Here is a 23,089-nt window from a genome sequence, read left to right as displayed (position 1 = left end):
ACAGGAATAAGAATCGTGAGCGGGCACAGAAGGGTTTCTGTACTGGGCCTGGCTGGGATACAGGTAATTTTTTTGTCATTGCACCCTGCACGGTGCTGTTTTCGGCGTTGACCACACACCGATGTTTAGCTGCTGCTGAGCAGTGCTTATGCAGAACCAAGGTCTTCTCTGTTTCTCACTCTGCTGCCCCAGGGAGCTGGCTGGGAGGGGACACAGCAGAGACAGCTGCCCCGAGCTGACCGAAGGGGCACCACGGTCCATACCACGTAGTGTCATGCTCAGCAAGAAAACCGGGACTGGGGGAGTCTTTCCAAGGCAGCCACTGCACCAAGATGGCTGGGCATCTGCCTGCTGGTGAAAGGTGGTCTGTGGTTGCTGTCACATCCGTTGGTTTCCTTTTTTATTTCTTCCTAAAGCAGGACGCTACCTTATTTACTTGTAACACCGTTCCTACGTTCCGTGGGATGGGGCTAGAGGTAGGTTACGCAAGCCATCAAGCCACTGTCTGGAAGCACCAGAGCCTTTTGGGTACTGTTTGTCACCATGGTTTGCGTGAGGAGGAAACTAAAACACAGAATAGACGGCGAGAAATTTAACCTGCCATGGTGATAGCTACAGTGAACAAGCACGATTTTGTGCTTTACAAAGCATCATTTTTAAAATTCAACCCTGAGTTTTTTCAAGTGTAAAGCCTTATTTTTATAATGCAAGCCTCAATGTTAGGGCAAAAAGCATAAATTTAAAAGACCAAAGCCTACTTCTGGGGGTGCAAACAGTCATTTTAAGGTCCAGACCCACATATATGGAGTACAAAAACTAATTTATTAGTTCCAAGCTCCATGTTTAAGGTTCAGAGACTCATTTTAAGGGCCCAGAGCATCATTTTTAAGCCCCAAAGTCTGATCTGGAAGGACCACAGCCTCATCTGTAGAGTCTAAATCCAAACTTATACAGTCCAAAGCCTTATTTTTACTTTCCAAACTCTTAGTTTTGCCTTCCAAAGCCTCATTTTAGTTTCCAAAACCTTCACTTTCAGGGTGCAGAGGCTCAGTGTTAGTTTGCATAGTCTCATTTTCAGGGTCCAAAGCCTCTTTTTTAGGATCCAGACAGGCATTTTTAGGGTGCAAGCTGCATCTGGAGTGTCCAAACCCTCATTTGGAGCATCCAAAGCCCACTTTTAGGGCTCAAAGCCTCAGGCTTAGGTCCCAAAAGCTCAGGCTTAGGGTCCAAAGCTTTGATTCAAGGATTGAGAGACTTCAATTGTAGGGTGCCAACCCTCATTTTAAGGTACAAACTCCTCACTTAGGGCTCAAAGCCTCATTTCCTTAATGTCCGAGGCATATAATGAGCATCCAAAGACCCAGTTGTAGGGTCCAAAGCCCCATTTTAGGGCCAAAATCCTTGGGTTTAGGCTTTAGAAACGGCCCTTTGGAAATGCTGACTCATATGGGCCCTAGCAATATGAAAGAGGGGGTCTCAGGATCCCTGGGCCCCCACGGCCTGCGGCTGTCTGAACCTCTGCCAGCTCTGGCTGGGAGACAGGAATCGCCAGGGAGAAGGGGGTACTGGGGGGAGGTACTGGTCCGGCCAACTTGGGAGGGTCCGTACCAGTCCCTGTGCCCTTGTGCTCTCTCTAGTTAGTGCACAACAGGAAGAGGGTGGAAGAAGACCTCTGGCAGAGGCTGCCGTACCTGCGGGACACTCAAGCCACCTTGCCAGAGGTGGCCATCAGGTTCATCGGTGGGCCACAGTCCCCAGGGTTCCTCTTCTGCCAGCCTGGCCCCAGTCCCCACCACCGCATTGGCAGCAAGGTCTTGCCGCATGGCACCCGAGGAACCTGAGCAGGCAGAAGCTGCGGGATATCTGTGACGGCGAGGAGGGGCTGGTGGGGCAGGGGACGGGGCCTGGGCAGGGTGCCATGGTCTGGAGGGGACTCCTGGGGGTCTCTGCAGGCAGTGGGGGGTCATGTCTGTTCTGCTTCCTTCTCTTGCAGCCCTTCTGCCCTTGGCGAAAGACCCTGAACTCTCGGTCAGGACTCTGGCAGCGGAGGCCATCTTCATCCTGATAAGAGAGATGCCAAGATCAGGATGGAGCCTGCAGTCACTGTGCTGCTGGCCCCTGGTGAGCCCTGAAGAAGTGAAATCCTCCTCTGAAAAACAGCTGTATTTTACGAAATTATTTTTTTTAATAAAGCTGGAACAACAAGCCCAGTCCCATGCTGTCCTTCCCATGGAGAACACCCAGAGTGTGCTGAGCAGACAGTGTCATTCCTGGCTTGTGCTGCTGCCTGCAGGACAGCAGACCGGGACCCAGGGTGTCCTTGCGGCAAAGCCCCAGCTGCTCCGCTAGACCACAGAACCCGGAGAGGAGGAGGAGGAGGAGGAGAGAAGCTTTAGCCCAGCCTGCCTCTCCTGAGACATCTCAGGGCACCCGTACTCTGCCAGGTCGGCAAATTGTCGTTTGTCCTGGCATCAAACCCCTCTCTTTTACAGGGGAGGTGTGCTGGTTTGGGCTGGGATAGAGTTAATTTTCTTCACGGTAGCTGGCATGGGGCTATGTTTTGAGTGGGAACAAGGGGTTATACCAGATGTCCCGAGGGGGGACAGCCCAAAACTACATAAACCAAGTGGGGCAGGAGCAAAACTGCCTCCAGTCACCTCGACTGGTAATCTGGCAAAGCTGTGGCTGATAGAAAGCTGACAAACCCTGGAGGCAGGAGAAAATGTGGGTCACAAGTGGTGTTCCCCAGGGCTCAGTATTGCGGCCGGCTCTGTTTAATATCTTTATCAACCATCTGCATGAAGGGATGCAGTGCACCCTCAGCAAGTTTGACGACGACACCAAGTTGGGAGGGAGGGTTGGTCTGCCTGAGGGTAGGAAGGCTCTACAGAGAGATCTGGACAGGCTGGATAGATGGGCTGAGGCCAATTGTATGAGGTTCAACGAGGCCAAGTGCCAGGTCCTTCACTTCGGTCACAACAACCCCATGCAGTGCTACAGGCTTGGGGAAGAGTGGCTGGGAAGCTGCCTGGTGGAAAAGGACCTGGGGCTGCTGGTTGACAGCCGGCTGAATATGAGCCAGCAACGTGCCCAGGTGGCCAAGAAGGCCAACAGCATTCTGGCCCGTATCAGAAATAGTGTGGCCAGCATGAGAACGGAGGTGATTGTTGCCCTGTACTCGGCATTGGTGAGGACGCACCTCGAGTCCTGTGTTCAGTTTTGGGCCCCTCACTACAGGAAAGACGTGGAGATGCTGGAGCATGTCCAGAGAAGGGCAACCAAGCTGGTGAGGGGCCTGGAGCACAAGTCTTACGAGGAGCGGCTGAGGGAGCTGGGGGTGTTTAGTCTGGAGAAAAGGAGGCTGAGGAGAGACCTTATTGCTCTCTCCAACTACCTGAAAGGAGATTGTAGTGCGGTGGCTGCTGGTCTCTTCCATCAAGTAACTTGTGATAGGACAAGAGGAAATGTGTCCACCGGACAAGCCCACCAGGACTGGACCCCTCAGCTGACCGGACACCTCAGCTGACTGAACCAAGGCTGGACAGACCCAGGACCGGTGAAATCTTTCTCTCTTCCTTTTTCTCCCTCTGTCTTCTTCTCTCTTTCCTTTTACTTTGCCACAGTCCCTACACCTCATCCATTTCAAGATATAAACTGTTGACCAAGTCTGAGACCAAGAGTAGATCCAGCCGCCCCTAGACCCTTCTCTGAGGAGGAGTCTGGAAAGCAAGGGGGTCTGCTCTGAACCTCCTGACTCAACGGGAGGGATCTCCTTATTCCCTCAGTTGATGTATATGGTTACACGGTTTACAGAAGTAGTCTGATGCCAGTTCCTGTTGTGAGAAACCCTGCCACCTACTACCACGCCTCCCCAGTTCAGCTGGCTTCGGTCATGAACAAAATCTCTAACCGATCGTTTGGTGTCGTTTCACCTTAATTTAGCCCGAGGGAATTTCAAATTAAACACGACTCCCTGGTCTGTCCAGTCTGGGTCGTGACAGGCCCTCACTGCTCGCCCCCCAAAATCACGCGCCTACCTAACCTAAATCTCCCTTGCCGCAACTTGAGGCCATTGCCTCTCGTCCTAACTCCAGCCACCTGACAGAAGAGACCACCACCCACCTCACTACAACCCCCCTTCAGGTAGTTGTAGAGAGCGACAAGGTCTCCCCTCAGCCTCCCCTTCTCTAGCCTAAACAGCCCCAGCTCCCTCAGCCGCCCCGGTGACGTGGCTGCCGAGGGCTCGGGCCCCCGCCTCGGCACTTCGCAGCCACCCCGGTGACGTGGCTGCCGAGGGCTCGGGCCCCCGCCTCGGCTCTTCGCAGCCACCCCGGTGAGGCGGTGGCCGCCTCAGAGCGGGCGGCAGGTGGCCGAGGGCGTCCCTGCCCGTCGTTGGGGCGCGCGCAGGCCAGCGGTGCTGATGTCACAGTGGCCACTGTGACCCGCGGGGGCAAGCCCACAAAAAGGAGCGCTGGGCGCAGGCCGCCCGTCAGTGCGACCTGGTGAGGTGAGGAGAGGGCAGGGGAGGGACGGGGCTGGTGCGGGGCTGCCGAGGGAGGAGGGGGGCCCCAGGCCTCGGGGCGCTGGGCCTGTGCTGCAAGCTCAGCCGCCTCTGGCTTCTCCCTCGCCCGCGCCCCGCTTCTCCCTCAGAGTCAGCAGAGGAGCATTTGGAGGAGACGCCCGGCGCTGCTGGGACAGGGACTCTCCAAACGCTCACCGTTGACGTGCGCCATGTCCGCAAGCAAGCAGCAGGCCCCCGACTCGATGGAGCAGGGTGAGAGCAAAGTAGCCCTCCCGCGGCGTAGCAGAGGGCTTGTCGGGGCGGTCGGCGTGGGGCCGAGAGCGGTGGCAGGGGGAGGCAGGAGCTCCCCGACCACCCCGGGGCAGGGCCCCTCCTGCCCTCAGCCAGCGGGGCCCAGGCTGGGCAGTGGGCACCTGCTGGGACCCCCGTGCCTGCAATGCCCCCTTCCTCTCCAAGGCCTCCAGCCCTGCCCAGCAGCCAGCTCGGCAGGGGCAGAGCAGGCCCTCGGGGGCAATCCCTCAGGGACGCTTCCCCCGGCCCCGCAGAGGTGCTCATTCCCAGTGGCGTTTGCTCTCTCCCCTCCAGCATGCCTGCTGTGTCGCCGGGCAGAGGCTGACCCGGGTCTCTGCGGGGACAAAGTGGAGAAGCGAGGGCTCTGTGCCCACGTGTTTTGCCTGGTGAGTTACGCCGGGGCTCCCTCCAGCTTGCCGACAGGCAGTCCCTGCCACGCTCTCCTCAGCACCTCCTCCTCTTTTCTCTGCTGCAGTTTTTTGCCAGCGGGCTTTTTCAGCGAGGGGCCAGGGAAGCAGGACTTGTGGGATTTCTCCCCAAGGATATTCAATCTACAGTCGCGCGGGCAGCGCAGAAGGTGAGCACCTGACAAGACCGGGGAGATCTGTGCCGGGAGAGGTTTGCGGGAGCCTAGCCTAGACCCGAGAAAGAAATCCCAGCCCTTCCAGCCGGCTCTGGGGCAGGAGTCTTGCTCCCAGCAGCTCCACAGAGGCTCCAGCACAGGAGCCTCCTCCGACAGGCGCATCTGCGGGGTGTGACCCAGCAGCGGCCACATCCTGCGCCCTGCCTGGAGGCGTGGGGCTGGCCGTGGCGGCCCTGGGGCTGCCGCTGATGGGGGCTGCTCTGCTCTTTCCAGCACTGCTTCGTCTGTGGCGAGAGCGGGGCCACCATCTCCTGCCGGGAAACAGGCTGCAACCGCAGCTTCCATCTCCCCTGTGCCGTGGAAGGTGGATGCGTCACCCAATTCTTTAGGTTCTACAGGTAAGGGCAGCTGGCCCCCACAGGAGAGGCTGCTTCCTTTCAATCCTCTTCTGCCAGCATCAGCCAAACAGGGAAGGAACCCGCAGTGACATTTCAGAACAGCCAGTCTCAGGCATAGCCACAGCCAGACAAAGTCTGGGGCTCCTTCACACCCCGTCTCCCCTCCTTGCCGCCACCGGGGAAGGAGCCAGCCCTTCTCACCTCGCCCATCCCTTTCCTCTTACCACCAGGGCCTTCTGCTGGGAGCACCGCCCAGAGCAGGCAGTGGAGGCGGTTCCGGAGGAGAACACCACCTGCCTCATCTGCCTGGACCTTGTGGAGGAGAGAAAGTCCTACGGCACCATGGTGTGCCCAGCGTGCAAACACGCCTGGTTCCACAGGGGCTGCATCCAGGTAGGAGCCGTTCCCTCGTCCCCAGGATTTGCTCGCCCCCGGGGCACGGCAGGCGCTCGGCAGCACCAGGGCCTCACTCGTGCCCCTTACGTTTCTCCTCCTGCAGGGACAGGCTCTGTGCGCCGGCAGGTTTTGCTTCCAGTGCCCACTCTGTAGAGATAAGGAGCACTTTCTCTCGGAAATGCTCACCATGGGGATCCGAATCCCCTTGAGGTTGGTGTCCTTCTGGCCGGCTCACAAGACAGGAGGCTGCAAGCACTGTGCCGTGCCAGGGGCTGCCCCAGCAGCCCTTCCTGGCCCTCCGCTGTCCCGCAAGTCTGGGCTTCAGCTTCACGGAGGAGCTGGAAACAGGGCCGGGGGGGCAAGCAGGGACGCCCTGCATCTCTCTTATGCCGGGGCAGCAGGGGCTCATCCATTTTCCTTTCTCCATCAGACTGCCATCATGGGAGATCAGGCATGAATACGCAGAACTAGGCGAGAGGCACCGCCGCTGCGATGCCAGGGAGTGCCTTTGTCCCGGAGGCAGGGAGCAGGCAGAGCAAGAGGGGTAAGTTGCCACAGCTGCACCCTGGGGCTCTGTACGAGAACCCTGTCTCACCAAGGACCGAGGCACAAGGACCGAGACTGAGAGCTCGGCCGGACAGTCCCGTGCTGCGGTCACTTTGTCCTCACAGCCATGAACCCGTTTGCCTCCCCAGGCCCTGGCAACTGCTCCTGTGCTGCTCCTGCGCTGCCGAGGGCACCCACAGACGCTGCTCCGACTTGACGAGCAGCACGGCCAGCTGGGAGTGCGACGCGTGTGCTGGCCTGGGCACCGGTAAGAGGCAAAGCACCCGGCTGCCCCTGGGCTGGGGCCAGGGGCCAGGCAAGGCCTGGCAGCGGGAGCCCAGGGTGGGTCTGGCAGAGCCTCTCTGCTCTAGGAGGGCTGGGGGCACCGCTCTGGCCTATCCTGCCCCGGGCCTGGGGGCCGTGCCCTTGACCTTCATGCTTCCCCTTACAGCCTCCAGTGCCAGCTCGGAGCTCGCCGGCCCCAACACTGCCAGCCAGGCAGGCTCGGGGCAATCGCTCAGGTCTCCGGCACCGGAGACCAGCAGCCCCAGCACCGCCAGCCAGCTGCCATCAGGGTCCTCCTGCGGCTCCCCACCATCGGAGACCAGCAGCCCCAGCTCTGCCAGCCAGGCGGCATCGCGGTCCTCCTGCGGCTCCCCGTCACTTCAGGGCAGCAGCTGCTCCAGCCCCCCTGGGCCCGACCGTGTGCGAAACAGCTCCCGCTTGCAACGCCAGGCCCAACATCCCTACAGCTGGCCTGGAAGATGCCATGACAGGAGCCGTGTGCCAGCACCAAGTGCTGAGAGCAGCACCCCCAGCCAGGCAGCGCTGGGGCTGTCCCACAGCTCCCCGGCATCCGAGACCAGCAGCCCCAGCACCACCAGCCAGCTGCCAGCGGGATCCTCCTGCAGCTCCCCACCGCCAGAAACCAGCAGCCCCAGCACTGGGAGGCAGGTGGCATTCGGGCCACCCCTCAGCTCCCTGGCACTGCAGACCAGAAGCCCCGGCAATGCGGCATCAGGGCCGTCCCAAGGCCCCCCAGTGCCTGAGGGCAGCAGCCGCTCCAGCCCCCCTGGGCCCGACCGCATGCGAAAGAGCTCCCGCTTGCGACGCCGGGCCCAACACCCTTACAGCCGGCCCAGAAGATGCCGTGACAGGATCCGTGCGCCAGCACCAAATGCTGAGACCAGCACCCGCAGCCAGGCGGCGCCGGGGCCGTCCCACAGCTCCCCGGCACCCGAGACCAGCGGCCCCAGCACTGCCAGCCAGCTGCCAGCGGGGTCCTCCTCTGGCTCCCCAGCGCTCGAGAGCAGCGGAAGCTCCAGCCCTCCTGGGCCCGTGCGGATGCGAGACCGCTCCCACTTGCAACGCCGGGCCCAACATCCCTACAGCCGGCCTGGACGCCGCCACGGGACCAGCCGTGCGCCATCCTCGAGTGCTGGTCCTGATCCCCCTCCACCCGTACAATAAAGTTGGACGTTAATCTCTGTGCCGGGACATTCCACGCTCATTTGTCGGCTTCCCCTCCTCCACCTCTCCCTTTCTTGGGGGGCAGCCTTAGGGGCTGGGCCCAGAGCGTTGTCTTCTCCCTGGCGGCTGGCAGCACTTTCCCCAAACCTCCCTCCTCGTGGGCTGGCCTTGGCCGGCTGCCCCGCGCCATGGCCGTGGGCTTTGGGCCTTGCTGGCCCTGCAGCCAGCTCGGTTGCCTGAGGGGAAGTTCACGCCCACCCCCGGGACAGGGGGTCTCCGCCCCCGCACCCGGAAGGGTGGCCCGGCATGGCCTGTGTCCGGCAATGTGTGCTGTGCTCCCCCCAGCCAGCATGGCCCTCACTGCTCGCCCCCCAAAATCACGCACCTCGGCCCCAGCGACTTTTGACACGCTTCAATTGTCTCCTTCTCGATAAGGCTGTAACCCATTTCCCACCCTCGTTGCCCAGGTTAGTGAGAATTGGAGCAAAGTGGCAAAGCTCCTTTCCTCGGAATGTTGATTTCAGTGTCATGTCTGTCTTTGTGACATGAAGAATTCTGCAGCTTGTGTTCTACAGTAGCCAAAGGCCATTCCCCGTTCCCCAGCTCCAGGTCCTGTTCTCCAACGTGATTGCTGCTGGACCAACTGTAGGCTTCCTTCTTGCAGAAAAAGCCAAGAAATCCTTTCTAAGAGAGACTGCAAACACCTGGTCAGGAACATGCTCCTGAGAGCTCAGGAGAGCCAGAGCAGTACCCGTTACTGAGGGCTTGAGTCCCGTCATACGGCCTTTAGAGCAAAAAACCCACACATGCTCTACGGCAAGGTAACAGGGGGCCTGGGAAATGTCAGTCATCCAAAAGGATTTCCCTCCCGTTGGAGACCAGCAAGTACCTTTCTAGTGCAGGAAGGAGAAGAAATTTGGTTGCAGAGTGACGGCTGAACAGCTCCGCGGAATTTGGCGCAGAGCTGGAAGGCTGAATCAAAGCATAACGGTGACCAAAGCGCAAAGAGAATCCCCTGGCCTGGCTGTACAGATGTGAACTACCCTCTGCTCTTCAGGCAAACTACAGGTGGTCTTACGGTGTGTGCATTGAGCGCCTTCCTGACAGGCCTTGATGCAGCATGCGAGTTGCTTCATTACAGTAGGGAGCAGCTGTCCTCTCTGAGGAAGGCAGGGGAACCTGGGAGACCCGATGGGCTTTCCTGCCAACAAAGAGGCCAAAAGGAGGGACAGAGGGGCCAAAAGAGAACTCGGTGGCAGCGCTTTGTCCTTCTGCTCTTGCCTGCTGTGACTGGGAAGATGTGAGCTCCAGGCGCCTGTCCTATGGGCTGTTGCATCATACGGCTGATGGGGAGCTGGGGACGTCCAGCTGGCAGGGCCAGACCTTGATGAGGTCTGCACGGCAGAAACATGCAACGAGGGAAAAAACTGATGTAATTTCTGCGTTTAATCTGGCAGCCTTGTGTTCTTATACTGTTGGGCTGACCTAATAATAGGAATGTAGCTTTGAACACCTGGAACTTCTTTTTCGTGTCCTATTTTCCAGGTGTCTCTCAATCTATGGTTTTCCTCCTAGGGAGGGTGAGTCGGGCCCGGTGTTAGTCAGCAGAATTTGCTGCTGGCGGCTCTCAGTTAGCGAGGTTTAGGAATACCTCTGTGGTGATGCAGATTGTGGGAGTTTCTCCCTGCATCCGTCCCCTCTCCAGCACTGAGGCAGGCATTGGGAAAGCTCGGTGCTTGCCCCTGCATCAGCACCTTCATCTCACTCAGAGGTGGGGATACAGCACTGACCTTCCAGCACCAGGAATTGTCAGGTAGGCAGAATGATCCCCCCGTCCATCCAGCGCTGCAAAAAAGAACGCCTGCTTTCTAACACTCCAAAATTGAGCCTTAGAGAGTTTCTGAAGCGCCGACTTAACGGTAACAGTCTCAGTTAATCCCAGGAGCCACAGGCCCTGTACCTGCTGCCATCGCCTCCTCTCCATCAACTGTTTTCCAGCCTCTTCCACCTCACCCCAGCTCAGATGCTCAGGGCTGACGGGGGGCTGGCGACCCTCGGGGCAGCCGCAGGAACCGCTCCGACCTTGGTTGTGGGGTTGTCCCTGGGGCTGGGCGCTCGGGCCCAGGGCTGGCGACCACGGAAGGGCCCGTGGGCCGTGAGGAATCCAGGTCCCCCCCAGCCCCGTCCACGCTGGGAGATACCTGCCCCTGCCCCTGCCCCTGCCCCTGGTCCTGGTCCTGGTCTTATCCCCATCCCTATCCCTATCCCTATCCCTATCCCTATCCCCCTCCTCGCCCCGGCTGCCCCCACCCCACCTCTCCTCCATTTCTCCTCAGGCTGCTCAGCCTCCCCCCCCCTCTATCTGTGACTGACAGCCAGCCTCCGGCTCCGCTGATTGGCTCAGCCGTGGCCAATGGCGCAGCTGTTGCCAGGCCGGCAGGGGCAGATGAGGCCTCTCCTCACAGAGCTGCCCCCTGCCGCTGGCGAGGGTGGACGGATGGATCCACGGAGGGATGTCCGTGACTTTTTCTCGGAATGCTGTCCCGGAGCCCAGCCAGAACTAAGGCCGTGCCTTCCCCACCCCGCTCTTCCCCCGCCTTGTTAGGTCTCCTTGTTGCCACCAGCTGGTTCCCAAGGCTGGGCCCGGTCCGCTCTCCTGCAAGCCAGGGCTGTGGCCTTGGCTTTTCGCCCTGCTCCCTCCCCTCAGCATCCTCAGCTCCACCACCTCAGGGTCACTGCAGCCAAGGCTGCTGCCGACTTTCAAATCCCCAACCAGTTCCTCCTTGTTCACCAGCACCAGGTCCAGCTCAGCACCTCTCCTTCTGGGTTCCTCCATCTCCTTGCTTCCTCCATCACCCGTGCCAGGAACTGCACTCTAGAAGCCTCCTAGATTGCCTGAGCCCTGCTGGACTGTCCTTCCAGCAGGTACCAGGGTGGTTCAGGTCCCCCATGAGGACCAGGGCCTGTGAACGTGAGGCTTCCTTCTTTACTGGTTTGAAGAAGACCTTGGCTACCTCTTCCTCCTGAACAGGAGGTCCCTAGCAGTTCCCTGCTAACACAGCAGCCATCTTGGTCTGTCTGCTGACCCTGAACCACAGGCTGGCTCCTGTCCCACCCCAAGCAGGAGGCAAGTACATCTCCTCGCCTTCCCGGCCGGTCCTTCCCGACGAGCCCGTGTCCCTCCACCGCAGCCCTCCCACGGTGCCATCTATCCACCACACTTCGTGGTCCCAGCGTGGTCACAGCCCTGTAATCCCACGCAGATTCTGGCCCTGCGAGTGGTTCTCCACGCTGCGTGCGGGAGTGTGCGGGCACTTCAGGGAAGCACGAGCTGTGCTGGTTTCCCTGGGAAGGGGGCGAGAGCCTCCTCCACCGTGCTACCTCTGTGTTGGGATGCGCGGGAGAGGGGCTGCACGTGTTTGCGCTGTGGGGTATGCGTGGACTTTACTCCCTCCTGCCCCTACGAGTTGTTCTGGGATCACGCACCGGGGGTGTGTAACCCCTTTAGACCATCACCAGGCACAGACTAGTCAGTCCAGCTGGGAACAGCCCCAGAGCCCTTTATTTTGTATTTTTAGGTGGATCTGAGAAGCTGAGAAGCCTCCCAGCCCCTTTTTGCTAATAGCCACTGCTACAGCCGCCGCCTCCGGCACCTTCTCCTCCACTGCGGTACCAGCATCGCGTGCTAGGGAGGAAGAAAGAAAGCCTGTGACCGTACGGACAGGGAGAAGGCAGAGAAATCCTGCAGGCGTCACTCAGGCCACCGGTGATGGGATCTGCTTGCGACGAAGCCTCCAGTTGTCTATGAAGAGGGGAGGCCCCTGATGCCCGAGGCCCTGAGAAGGTCCCAGGTGCAGCTGATGAGCCTGGGGCTGAGTCAAGTGGGGCAGAGACCTTGGGGGTCCCGTACAGGGGTGCCCCTCGGGGCAAGGTGTCTTGGGGCAGGACTCTGCGAGGGGAGGACGTGCTCTCTGGTTTGGAACGGGGAAAGGCAGCCATCGGAGGGATCCCTCTGTCTTCAGCCAGGACTTTCACGTCCCACATGGAAAGCCAATTCTAGGTGCCCAGGCAGCCCCCTTGGCTGCCAGGGAGGTCCAGCCCAAAGCCAGCCTCCAGAACCTGCTTCTGTCTCACCAGGGGTGTCAGAGAAATGCCCTCTTTCCCCCAGGGCTGCCCTCGGTGGAGGGACGGGCCTCGCAGCCGAGGAAGCACCATCCCTCTTTGGAGATAGTTACCAGGGGAACTGCCTCTGCTGCTCCAGCTTCCGCTGCTTGTTCTCAGTGACATTCCTGAAGATGGTCCTCCGTTCCTGATGCGGCTCCAGCCTTCTGAGGACCTGGGCCGCTCGTGGGGAAAGGTGGCTGCAACAACAGGGAAACGTCATCCCTCAGCCTCTGCCGGAGACCCCGTCTGCCTCTGCCCTCGCACAGCCCCTGCACCCACCCGGTGCCGCGTGTACTCAGCCTTTCACCCTGCGGTGAGCTTTGGGTCTTAGCTGCGGGGGTAACCCAGGTCATCCCCGCGTTAGGAGACATCAGAAGGTGTCCTACGCAACCCCAGGACGCAGGGACGGGGGACACGGACATCCCTGCGGGGTCACGGCCGCTCGAGTGCCCCCAGGCTGCGGCCGGAGCCGGCGCACACTTACTCAGGCTGGAGTCTCTGCAGCTGGGCGGCTGCTGCCATCTCCTCTGCTGGGAGAGGGCTTTCAGCCTTCCTCCACCTCCCGCCGACCTCCTTTCTCCTGGGCTGGGCTGGAGGGTGGGGAGCCCGAATGCCTTCAGTGCTGAGCACCTGCCGAGGAGGAGACGCTGTCAGCAAACCAGACGGCAAACAGAGGTGCCGTTTCCCAGAGGACCTCTCGAAAGGAGCCTGCAGCGGGACCTGGGAGCCGGGAGGCTCAGCACCAGCGTGCCCGTCATCACGGCTGACAGCTGCTTTTGCCCCTCGGGTCCTGCTGCCAATCTCTCCCTCACGGAGATGAGCGGGCAAACCCCTGCCCTGCGGCTGCGTGTCAGTCCCGCTCCCACCCCCCTGGAGACCTGCCGCCCCGACGGAGAGGGCTGCTGCTGCTCTCAGCGGTGTCAATCGCTGCCCTGTACCTGGGGCGGTTGTTGGTCCTCCCCTGCAGACCAGGCCTCCCATGCCGCCCATTCTGCCTTTGCTTGCTGTCGCCGCTCTTCCCACCGGGTCTTCACTCGCTCCCACTCTGCAGACAGCTTCCAGACCTCCTGGAGGGGACAGAAGCGCAGCAGCAGTCAGGATTAGTCTCAGCTCCCGGCGGGGCTTCCCTCGGGTCTGACCCGTGTTGGTGCCCCTTGCCTCAGCCGGTTGGTCAGCAGCGCTTTGGCCCTAACAGATCGGGGGCCGTGGAGTCACGCCAGGCTCCTCAACTCATGGCAAACACAGCGGAGTGACCAAAGACCTCCACTGTCAACGACCTAGAAAGGACTTGTACATTTTCCATAGCCCCTGGCCAGAAGAAAAAGTGTTTCATGACAACCCGGGGGCAACAGCAGGCGGGAAGGGTGTGCAGCACCTTCCCTTTCCTGAAGAAGATCTGAAGGAGGTGACGATGAACGCACACCAAGGGACCCTTTCAGGACGGCTCTCTGCACAAAGAGGCTTTTGCCGAGTCTCGAACAGCACGGTAGTTACAGCAAGGCAGAGCACGTACCTGCAGCGCTCTCCTGCAGCCTTCAGAAGACGGGAGCGCAGCGGTGGGCCTGGCTGGAGGAGCTGGCTTCTGCCTGCTTGCCTCCTTTGTCCTGGGGGAGCTGCCTGGACATGGTGGGAGCAGACTGCAAAGAGACACCAGGAGTCGGCGTGAGCGTGGGGCAGGTGGGTGCCCCACGCTCTCCATCTGGTATCAAAGCTCCCCAGGCTGGCAGAAGAAGCGGTGGAGGTGGGACCGTTTCCCATGGCAAGGGGGGGCCTTTCCTGAGCCCCATCGGATGGATGGGAGAGGACCACCTCAGGTCTGCTGTAGGAGCAAGCAGAGTAATGTGGCGTGCGCTCAACCTCCGCTGCCTTCCCCACTATGGGGCCTGTGATGGGGCAAACAAGCTCATGAAAACCGTGGGGCACGTGCCAGGCACCTTCCCGAGTCCCTACAGACGGAGTCTCCAAAGGGGACATCTCTCCTACGTGGGCGCAAGGGTCCCCTTCATCCCTTCCACCCCTTCCCACAAGGGTCTCACCTGGCAGAAGGCTTCTTCTCCGTGTCTTGCTGCCTGGTGCCCGGCCCCTGGTTTGGCAGCGCGGGGAGGGAATACTTCACCCGCCTCTCCAGCAGCTTGTCAGGCGCCTGGCTTCCCTCTGTACCTGGGAAAGGAGGAAGCTCTTCAGAGCAGCCCCGTGGGGAGTGCGTTTGAACCGGGCTCTGGACAGCAAGGACCCCTTCCCGTACCTCTTCTGACCCTGTGCTTTTCTGCAACCTTCTTGTGCCAGGCGGAGAAAGCCTTGGACGCCGATCTGCTGATCACCAGGAACTGAAACCTGGAACGCGAATGATGACACAGGCTTGAAGAATGGTGACCTCCTACCTTCTGCAGCTTGCCAGCACTAATCCTCCCGACTGTCGTGCGAGGCGTCGCATCCCTTTTCCTTTGTGGCCCTGCACAGGTTTTATCGGCAATCTCCCCCAACCCAACGCTGCCTCACCATGTGCAGTTGGCTCTCGCTGATGGCAATGACAACAGGCTGGGCGTGAGAAACACGATCACGATGCCGGGTCACTCCAGGAGAATACACGCATAGTGCCAGCTCAGCATTAGTTAACCAGAAACCAGTCGCTTCACGATTGATCCCTGACTCGATGCCGAATGTCAAGCCCTGACAACGCGTGCTCCTGAGCAGGAGCTGGGAAGCCGCCCGCTCGGCCGGTCAAGGGCTGCAGAGGAAAAGCACTCACCTCGGGAACGCGTGGGCAGGAGCAGCCTGCATCTCCTGAGCGGCGGTCGCTCCACCGGAGACAGCTGCCCCAGGCATCCACAGCCTCTGCAAAGTGACACAGACCCATCAGAAGGTTTCCAAGGCAGTTTCCTCTTGGCTCCCTAAGGAAGCAGACCTGTCTCCCGCTCCAAAAGCAAGCCGCTTCTCCAAACCTCTCCGCCAAATCCTCCTCCATCAGCGTTAGCCCTTGCTCTGCTCTGGAGAAGCTGCACAGCCAACACTGAGACCGCGCAATAACACCGCTGGGCTTTTTGTAGGGCAAGGACCCAGAAGAAACTTTCTTTGCTAATGGAGAAGTCAGCGGGGGCAAGCACGGGGAAAGGTGTTTGACTGTCCTGCCACGTCCAGGCTGGCCAACGGCGACCGGGTTGCTCACCCTTCCTTAGGCTTCCCAAAGACACGGAAGCAGCCCTCAAAACCTCGAGCAACTTACAGTGTGAAGCAGCGCAATCCGGCTGGCCTTCCTCTCCAGCCCTGTGACGCAGTCAGAATAGAACCGCATGCACAGGAGGTCGTCGTTGCAGGACAGAACACCAATGTCCTTGAAGGCGAAGGAGAGGCGCTGCCCGTTCTTCAGCTGGGAAGAGTACAAGAGGATGGTCTCTTGCACGCAGTCCTTCACCACGTGCTGTGGGAAGGAGGTGGCTCGCGACAGCCGCTTGTAGTTCAGCGGCTTGATCTTGACGTTGCCTGCGAGGAAGAGGAACGTGGTCACTGTCACAGCAGGCCAAATTTCCACGTAAGATTCATAACAAAATGCCAGAGGGAAGGGTGCTCACAGAAACAGCCCTTGGGGAGCGGTTAGTTTTGGGGGAGCTCAAGCCACCCCCTGACCTTTAGAGGCAGTTCCCTACTTCTCCCAGCCCTTCCCAAAGAGCCGAGAGCACACGTTCCCCCCCCAGACATGGAGGGGGAAAGCGGAGGGTGGCCGCTGCTTTCTCACCGGGGATAACCACTGTGGGGAACGCGAGCTCCTGCAGACACAACACATCAAGCTCCAGTCGGAAGACGGGTCTTCGAACCACATACACCTCTTCTTTGCCCTGGAATTGCTCTTGGACCATAGCGAAGGTCCCGAGTCCTGCGACCAGGACACCCTGCCCAGGAAAAAGACAAAAAGGCTGATGAGCGAGTACTTCAGAGATGGGAAAAGTAAAAGCTTAGGAAAAGGCCTGTGTTCTCCATTTGTTTTCTTGCCCTCCTCAAAATATTCGCTAACATCCCTTGGCTAGAGAAGATCCCAGGCAATTCCAGCACAGGGAGGGAATACCCCTGGGACGGATTCCCAGGGATTATCCTTGGCGTGGCACCAGCATAATTGCCTGCCTCTCTGCTCGGCCTCTCCGCTCTGACCACAGCGAAGGGTGAAGCCCTATCGTGTGCTGAATTCTTTCTCAGACTAGATCTGGACTTGGTTTCTCTCCCGGTTGACCAAGAAGCAGCTCTGGGCACACGGGCTTGTCTCAGTGTGCCGCCACGATGCTCAGGGAGGGCTCGCTTCCCGGGGTGCAGGCCCTCTGGGGCAAAGGGGGACCAAGACGCCAGCCTACCTTGTCCTGCTTCAGCTGTCCCAGGATGTACGCAGACACAGCATCCCAAATAGCCACAACGTCTGGAAAGCAAAGGAAAGAGGTGTCGGGCTCCGGGCCAGCCAGCTCACAGCCTCTCGGCAAGCTCCTCGCCCAGGGGTTGACAGATGCCAGCGTCCGCAAACAGCCCAGACAAACGCGGCCACGGCTGCGGAGCTGGGCTGTGCCCCAATTTCCGACTGCTAGCCGTACTCTGCTCCCGGGGCAGGGCTGGGGTACAAATGGGGATGTGGGAAGGGCTCAGGACAGGGGCTGTGGCCATCTAACCCCCAGAAAGCCTTGGCACCCCAGAGCCCAGGACGTGATCTGCCAGCATGGTGGCACAAGGGGGTCCCACGGGGAGGACGAGAGGTTCTCCCAAAGGAGACTTTGTTCAAGGGAAAGGGCTGATTTACAGCACAGGCATTTCCAGCCAGCTCGCGAGAGCCCTGTGGGAGCTGTAGCTGTCCCCCCCAGCCCCCGGGACGCAGAAGCCCTCTTCATCCCAGAGCCAGAACCCCACGAGGGGCCAGCTTCCAGGGAAAGCTGGCCCTGGATGGCCCCCCTCGCAAGGGGACGGAGCCATTCCCAGGGGAGCCTCAGGGCTCCGGACAGCACCAGGACCTGGTTGCCACGTCGTCCCCCGAGTCCAGTGGGACCCCCAGGCAGGGCTCTCGCAGCAGCCCCCAGCCCTGTCCAGTCACCCCCACAGCCCGGCAGCTGCAGCTTTTTCCAGAGGCCAGCCCCCGTGCAACCCCTCAGAATGGAATTCCCAAACCCCTTACCCTTGGTGGAGAGATGCAGGAGCGTGGGGAACAAGCTGCTGAGCTCCAAGCTGATGGCCACGGTGCAGCAGCCCTCCATCGCGCCTGCCGCTTGTCCTCCGCTCAGGAAAAGGGATGCTCTTCGCAGCTCCGTGCCCAAAACTCCTCTCCGACGTGCCCCTGCTACTCTGCCGGTCACAACGGGTCCCCCCAGCGCAGCCCCGCTGCCTCCCGATCCCGCTCCTGGCTGTGGAGCAGTTCTGAAGCGCAGCAGTGGGGAGCCCCTGAGCAGTGCCCAGCAGCGCCCAAGCCTCGCCGGGAAGTGCCGGCAGCGCTGGGGAGACCTCCCTGGGATGCGGGGCATCCCTCTGTGACATCAGCCCGCATCATTTGAAGGTGCATTATGACGCCAGCAGGGAGCCGGCACAGCTGGGGAGAGAGAAGATGGATTTCCCTTCTTGTCCTGGGAAGCAGTCATCCCCGTCCTCTCCGAGTTGCTCCGGCAGAGCTTGCCGCTACCTGTGCTGGGAATCGTTGGGATGAATAGCCTGGCTTAGCACTAGAAGCTAAAGGAGTTGAAGCCTCAGGCCGCGAGAGCTGAGCGAGAGTCAACTTTTTGATAAAGCTAATGCTGCTAACCCAGAACTAGCTGAAACTGGCAGATGGGAGCAGAATGAAGACGACCAAGGAAACGATTCCAAGAGAATGACATAACTTCAGAAGAATGCCAGCCCAGTGTGGAATAATTGCTGGAGGTGACTTATTGATATGTCCCCCCGCCTCTCTTAAGGGAAGGTGAGCCTCCACGGTGGAATACAGTGGATACGCACGGAATCTGTTCCATAATAATTCCCTAAGCAACATAACCTGCAACCTTAGATGTCAGCAACACGAGGGGAGCTTGGTGTGCTGACTCTGAGAAACAACACGGAGGGCGGAGCAGAGCGGAGACACCGTGGCCAGGCTCTGCAAAATCACCGCAGGGATGGGGAACTGGAACCATAGGAACAAGAATGGAAGGTTCCTGCATTGAATCCACTACAGCAAGGAGGCGAAACAATGGGGTTCTGTCAACGCTGTTGTCTTACTTCTGATTTGTAAGTGCCCAGCTCTGGAGTACTGACATGGAACTTTGCTCATTATAATAGCAAAACACACCTCTGTCCCAAAAGCTACCTGCCTCTAAGGTGCCACCACCCTTCACTGAGCATGCGCTCTGAATTTTCTCTAGCATAGGCCATTAAAAGTAAAGCGAGGAGATTTTACACCAATCATGACAAAGGTATGTATGACTAGAGTCACTCAAGCTCCACCTAAAAAGAAGAAAATAGTATAAAAGGGCTTAGAGAGGAGGAATGCTGGGGAAGATACCATCGTAGACAAGTCGGGAGGACATCGCTGACTTCTGGCATCAGTCAAGGGGCTGAACGTCTCTTCCCCACCCCCACCCCCAATGAGATGCCTACTGGGTGAGATTCGGACCCTCAGTTATACCGAGTGCTTCCCCAGGAAACTCAGAAATCTCTGTAGAGTTTTTCCATAATTTAGTGTGCTTGTAGTCGACTGCCTTATTATCTGCACGTGCTTTGCAGACAGTGTACGTATCACCGGCAATCCAAAAGAACCTGTACTCCTGTTGCTTTAATAAACTGTACTATTCATTAAAATCTAGCCGTGATAGCTCGTTGAACGTGACTAAACTGAAAGGACAGTGCACTATTAGTGCATCTGTAATCGTGACAGTTTAATAAATCGAACGTGACTGGACTTAGAGTGCTGAATTGTGCACCACTCAGAATCTGAGCCTGGCCGCCCCCAGCCCCTCTGATATCTGAGGACAAGCTGGAATGCACGGGGGTTTATTTTCTGCCAAACTTTGTTACGCTTTAATGCAACAGTCCCTTTATCACCATCACTGTGTCACAGTCACCATGTCTCCTTGTCACCATCACCAGCACTGTGTCACCATCTCTGGCACCATCGCTGTGTCACCGTCACCATGTCACCATTACAGTCACTGTGTAACCATCACTGTGTCACTGTCACCATCACCATCACTGTGTCACTGTCACCATGTCACCATCGCAATATCACCGACCCCACCATGCGGTACTGGGCCCTCTGGGAATGGGGACACCATCAGTGTCAGTGTGTCACCATCACCACCTCACAGTACCCATCCTGCTGATGGATGGCGGCACCGTCACCGTGCCACTGTCACCGTGTCACTGTCACCATCACCACCCCACGGTACTCGCCCTGCTGCCATATGGTGCCACCCACTGCCCTCCCAGTGCCCCCAGTGCCCCTCCGGTACTCCCCCAGTGCTCCCAGTGACCCCCATCCCCCCCTCAATCTCAACACCCCTGACCCCCTGTGACCCCCGTTGACCCCCCCGTCCACTGCCACGCAGGTGCTGGAGCGGCAGTTTGCAGAACAGTGGCGGGGGGGTTGCGGCGCTGCCAGTTTGAGTAAGGCTGGGGGCTGGTGCAGGGCTCTTACGGGCAGGACGTGGCCTGGGGGGTGTCCCTGCTGCAAGGCGGGGGGGTGGGGGGGGGCATGGGGACAGGGATGGGACGGGGAGACCTGGGGGAGCCCTACGGCAAGGCAGGATTTGACAGTCCTCTCTCCAGCACTGAGGCAGGCATTGGGAAAGCATGGTGCTTGCCCCTGCATCAGTACCTTCATCTCACTCAGAGGTGGGGATACAGCACTGACCTTCCAGCACCAGGAATTGTCAGGTAGGCAGAATGATCCCCCCGTCCATCCAGCGCTGCAAAAAAGAACGCCTGCTTTCTAACACTCCAAAATTGAGCCTTAGAGAGTTTCTGAAGCGCCGACTTAACGGTAACAGTCTCAGTTAATCCCAGGAGCCACAGGCCCTGTACCTGCTGCCATCGCCTCCTCTCCATCAACTGTTTTCCAGCCTCTTCCACCTCACCCCAGCTCAGATGCTCAGGGCTGACGGGGGGCTGGCGACCCTCGGGGCAGCCGCAGGAACCGCTCCGGCCTTGGTTGTGGGGTTGTCCCTGGGGCTGGGCGCTCGGGCCCAGGGCTGGCGACCACGGAAGGGCCCGTGGGCCGTGAGGAATCCAGGTCCCCCCCAGCCCCGTCCACGCTGGGAGATACCTGCCCCTGCCCCTGGTGCTGGTCCTGCCCCTGCCCCTGGTCCTGGTCTTATCCCTATCCCTATCCCTATCCCTATCCCTATCCCTATCCCTATCCCTATCCCTATCCCTATCCCTATCCCTATCCCTATCCCCCTCCTCGCCCCGGCTGCCCCCACCCCACCTCTCCTCCATTTCTCCTCAGGCTGCTCAGCCTCCCGCCCCCTCTATCTGTGACTGACAGCCAGCCTCCGGCTCCGCTGATTGGCTCAGCCGTGGCCAATGGCGCAGCTGTTGCCAGGCCGGCAGGGGCAGATGAGGCTCTCCTCACAGAGCTGCCCCCTGCCGCTGGCGAGGGTGGACGGATGGATCCACGGAGGGATGTCCGTGACTTTTTCTCGGAATGCTGTCCCGGAGCCCAGCCAGAACTAGGGCCGTGCCTTCCCCACCCCGCTCTTCCCCCGCCTTGTTAGGTCTCCTTGTTGCCACCAGCTGGTTCCCAAGGCTGGGCCCGGTCCGCTCTCCTGCAAGCCAGGGCTGTGGCCTTGGCTTTTCGCCCTGCTCCCTCCCCTCAGCATCCTCAGCTCCACCACCTCAGGGTCACTGCAGCCAAGGCTGCTGCCGACTTTCAAATCCCCAACCAGTTCCTCCTTGTTCACCAGCACCAGGTCCAGCTCAGCACCTCTCCTTCTGGGTTCCTCCCCCTCCTTCTGGGGTTCCTCCTCTCCTTCTGGCTTACTCCTTCTTCTGAGTTCCTCCATATCCTTCCGTGTTCCTCTATCACCAGCACCAGGTCCAGCAGAGCACCTCTCCTTCTGGGTTCCTCCATCTCCTCTGGGTTCCTCCACCTTCTGGGTTCCTCCCTCTCCTCTGGGTTCCTCATCTCCTTCTGGGTTCCTCCCTCTCCTCTGGGTTCCTCCATCTCCTTCCGTGTTCCTCTGTCATCAGCACCAGGTCTAGCAGAGCACCTCTCATGGGTTCTTCCATCTCCTTGTGGGTTCCTCCATCACCAGAACCAGGTCCAGCAGAGCACCTCTCCTTCTGGGTTCCTCCATCTTCTGGGTTCCTCCCTCTCCTTCTGGGTTCCTCCATCACCAGCACCACGTCCAGCAGAGCACCTCTCCTTCTGGGTTCCTCCATCTCCTCTGGGTTCCTCCATCTTCTGGGTTCCTCCCTCTCCTCTGGGTTCCTCATCTCCTTCTGGGTTCCTCCCTCTCCTCTGGGTTCCTCCATCTCCTTCCGTGTTCCTCTATCACCAGCACCAGGTCCAGCAGAGCACCTCTCCTTCTGGCTTCCTCCATCTCCTCTGGGTTCCTCCCTCTCCTTCTGGGTTCCTCCATCACCAGCACCACGTCCAGCAGAGCACCTCTCCTTCTGGGTTCCTCCCTCTCCTTGCTTCCTCCATCACCCGTGCCAGGAACTGCACTCTAGAAGCGTTCTAGATTGCCTAAGCCCTGCTGGACCGTCCTTCCAGCAAGTACCAGGGTGGTTCAGGTCCCCCATGAGGACCAGGGCCTGTGAACGTGAGGCTTCCTTCTTTACTGGTTTGAAGAAGACCTCAGCTACCTCTTTCTCCTGAACAGGAGGTCTCTAGCAGATCCCTGCTAACACAGCAGCCATCTTGGTCTGTCTGCTGACCCTGAACCACAGGCTGGCTCCTGTCCCACCCCAAGCAGGAGGCAAGTACATCTCCTCGCCTTCCCGGCCGGTCCTTCCCGACAAGCTTGCGTCCCTCCACCGCAGCCCTCCCACGGTGCCATCTATCCACCACACCCCCATGGTCCTAGCATGGTCACAGCCCTGTAATCCCACGCAGATTCTGGCCCTGCGAGTGGTTCTCCACGTTGCGTGCGGGAGTGTGCGGGCACCAGCACCAGCTGTGCTGGTTTCCCTGGGAAGGGGGCGAGAGCCTCCTCCACCGTGCTACCTCTGTGTTGGGATGCGCGGGAGAGGGGCTGCACGTGTTTGTGCTGTGGGGTATGTGTGGACTTTACTCCCTCCTGCCCCTACGAGCCGTTCTGGGATCACGCACGGGGGGTGTGTAACCCCTTTAGACCATCACCAGGCACAGACTAGTCAGTCCAGCCGGGAACAGCCCCAGAGCCCTTTATTTTGTATTTTTAGGTGGATCTGAGAAGCTGAGAAGCCTCCCAGCCCCTTTTTGCTACAGCCACTGCTACAGCCGTGATGCCCATTGACCGCCCCTGTCCACTGCCACACAGGCGCTGGAGCGGCAGTTTGCGGAGCAGTGGAGGGGGGTTGCGGCACTGCCAGTTTGAGTAAGGCTGGTGGCTGGTGCAGGGCTCCTACGGGCAGGATGTGGCCTGGGGCCATGGTGCTTGCCCCTGCATCAGCACCTTCATCTCACTCAGAGCTGGGGACACAGCACTGACCTTCCGGCACCAGGATTTTGTATCAGCCCTTTGGAAGCCCTGCCAAAGCATGTCCCAAATTCCCTGCTGGCAGGAGGCTCTCCTATAGACCCCTGCG

The 23,089-nt window shown here is 59.5% G+C and overlaps 2 protein-coding genes across 4 annotated transcripts in view; one reads left to right on the top strand and one right to left on the bottom strand.

Annotated features, from left to right (window-relative positions):
* The first annotated feature begins 4,731 nt into the window (after positions 1-4,731).
* Positions 4,732-8,206, top strand: LOC126049906 (PHD finger protein 7-like). The gene is made up of 10 exons (XM_049827033.1): positions 4,732-4,774; positions 4,979-5,199; positions 5,289-5,390; positions 5,670-5,794; positions 6,025-6,187; positions 6,294-6,400; positions 6,621-6,734; positions 6,886-7,004; positions 7,188-7,257; positions 7,648-8,206. The coding sequence occupies exons 1-10, from the start codon at positions 4,732-4,734 to the stop codon at positions 8,204-8,206; spliced, it is 1,623 nt and encodes a 540-aa protein (XP_049682990.1).
* A 3,532-nt stretch (positions 8,207-11,738) lies between these two features.
* LOC126049964 (uncharacterized) overlaps positions 11,739-23,089 on the bottom strand; it is a 66,887-nt gene continuing 55,536 nt past the window's right edge. For 2 of the 3 annotated variants that reach the window (XM_049827140.1, XM_049827139.1), the window contains exons 3-14: positions 17,514-18,051; positions 16,711-16,772; positions 16,104-16,257; positions 15,594-15,850; positions 15,120-15,205; positions 14,616-14,704; positions 14,407-14,530; positions 13,884-14,007; positions 13,309-13,437; positions 12,855-13,000; positions 12,442-12,567; positions 11,739-11,891 (exon numbers count right to left, since the gene is read on the bottom strand). In XM_049827140.1, the coding sequence (XP_049683097.1) occupies positions 11,825-11,891; positions 12,442-12,567; positions 12,855-13,000; positions 13,309-13,437; positions 13,884-14,007; positions 14,407-14,530; positions 14,616-14,704; positions 15,120-15,205; positions 15,594-15,850; positions 16,104-16,257; positions 16,711-16,772; positions 17,514-17,856 (1,707 nt within the window). In that variant the 5' untranslated portion in view covers positions 17,857-18,051 and the 3' untranslated portion in view covers positions 11,739-11,824. Of the gene's footprint in view, positions 11,892-12,441; positions 12,568-12,854; positions 13,001-13,308; positions 13,438-13,883; positions 14,008-14,406; positions 14,531-14,615; positions 14,705-15,119; positions 15,206-15,593; positions 15,851-16,103; positions 16,258-16,710; positions 16,773-17,513; positions 18,285-23,089 lie in introns of those variants that run through there. The other variant, XM_049827141.1, reaches the window with a different exon arrangement.

Source organism: Accipiter gentilis, chromosome 23, assembly GCF_929443795.1.
Source record: "Accipiter gentilis chromosome 23, bAccGen1.1, whole genome shotgun sequence".
Classification (NCBI taxonomy): Eukaryota; Metazoa; Chordata; class Aves; order Accipitriformes; family Accipitridae; genus Astur; species Astur gentilis.
This window is presented reverse-complemented; position numbering and strand designations above follow the sequence as displayed.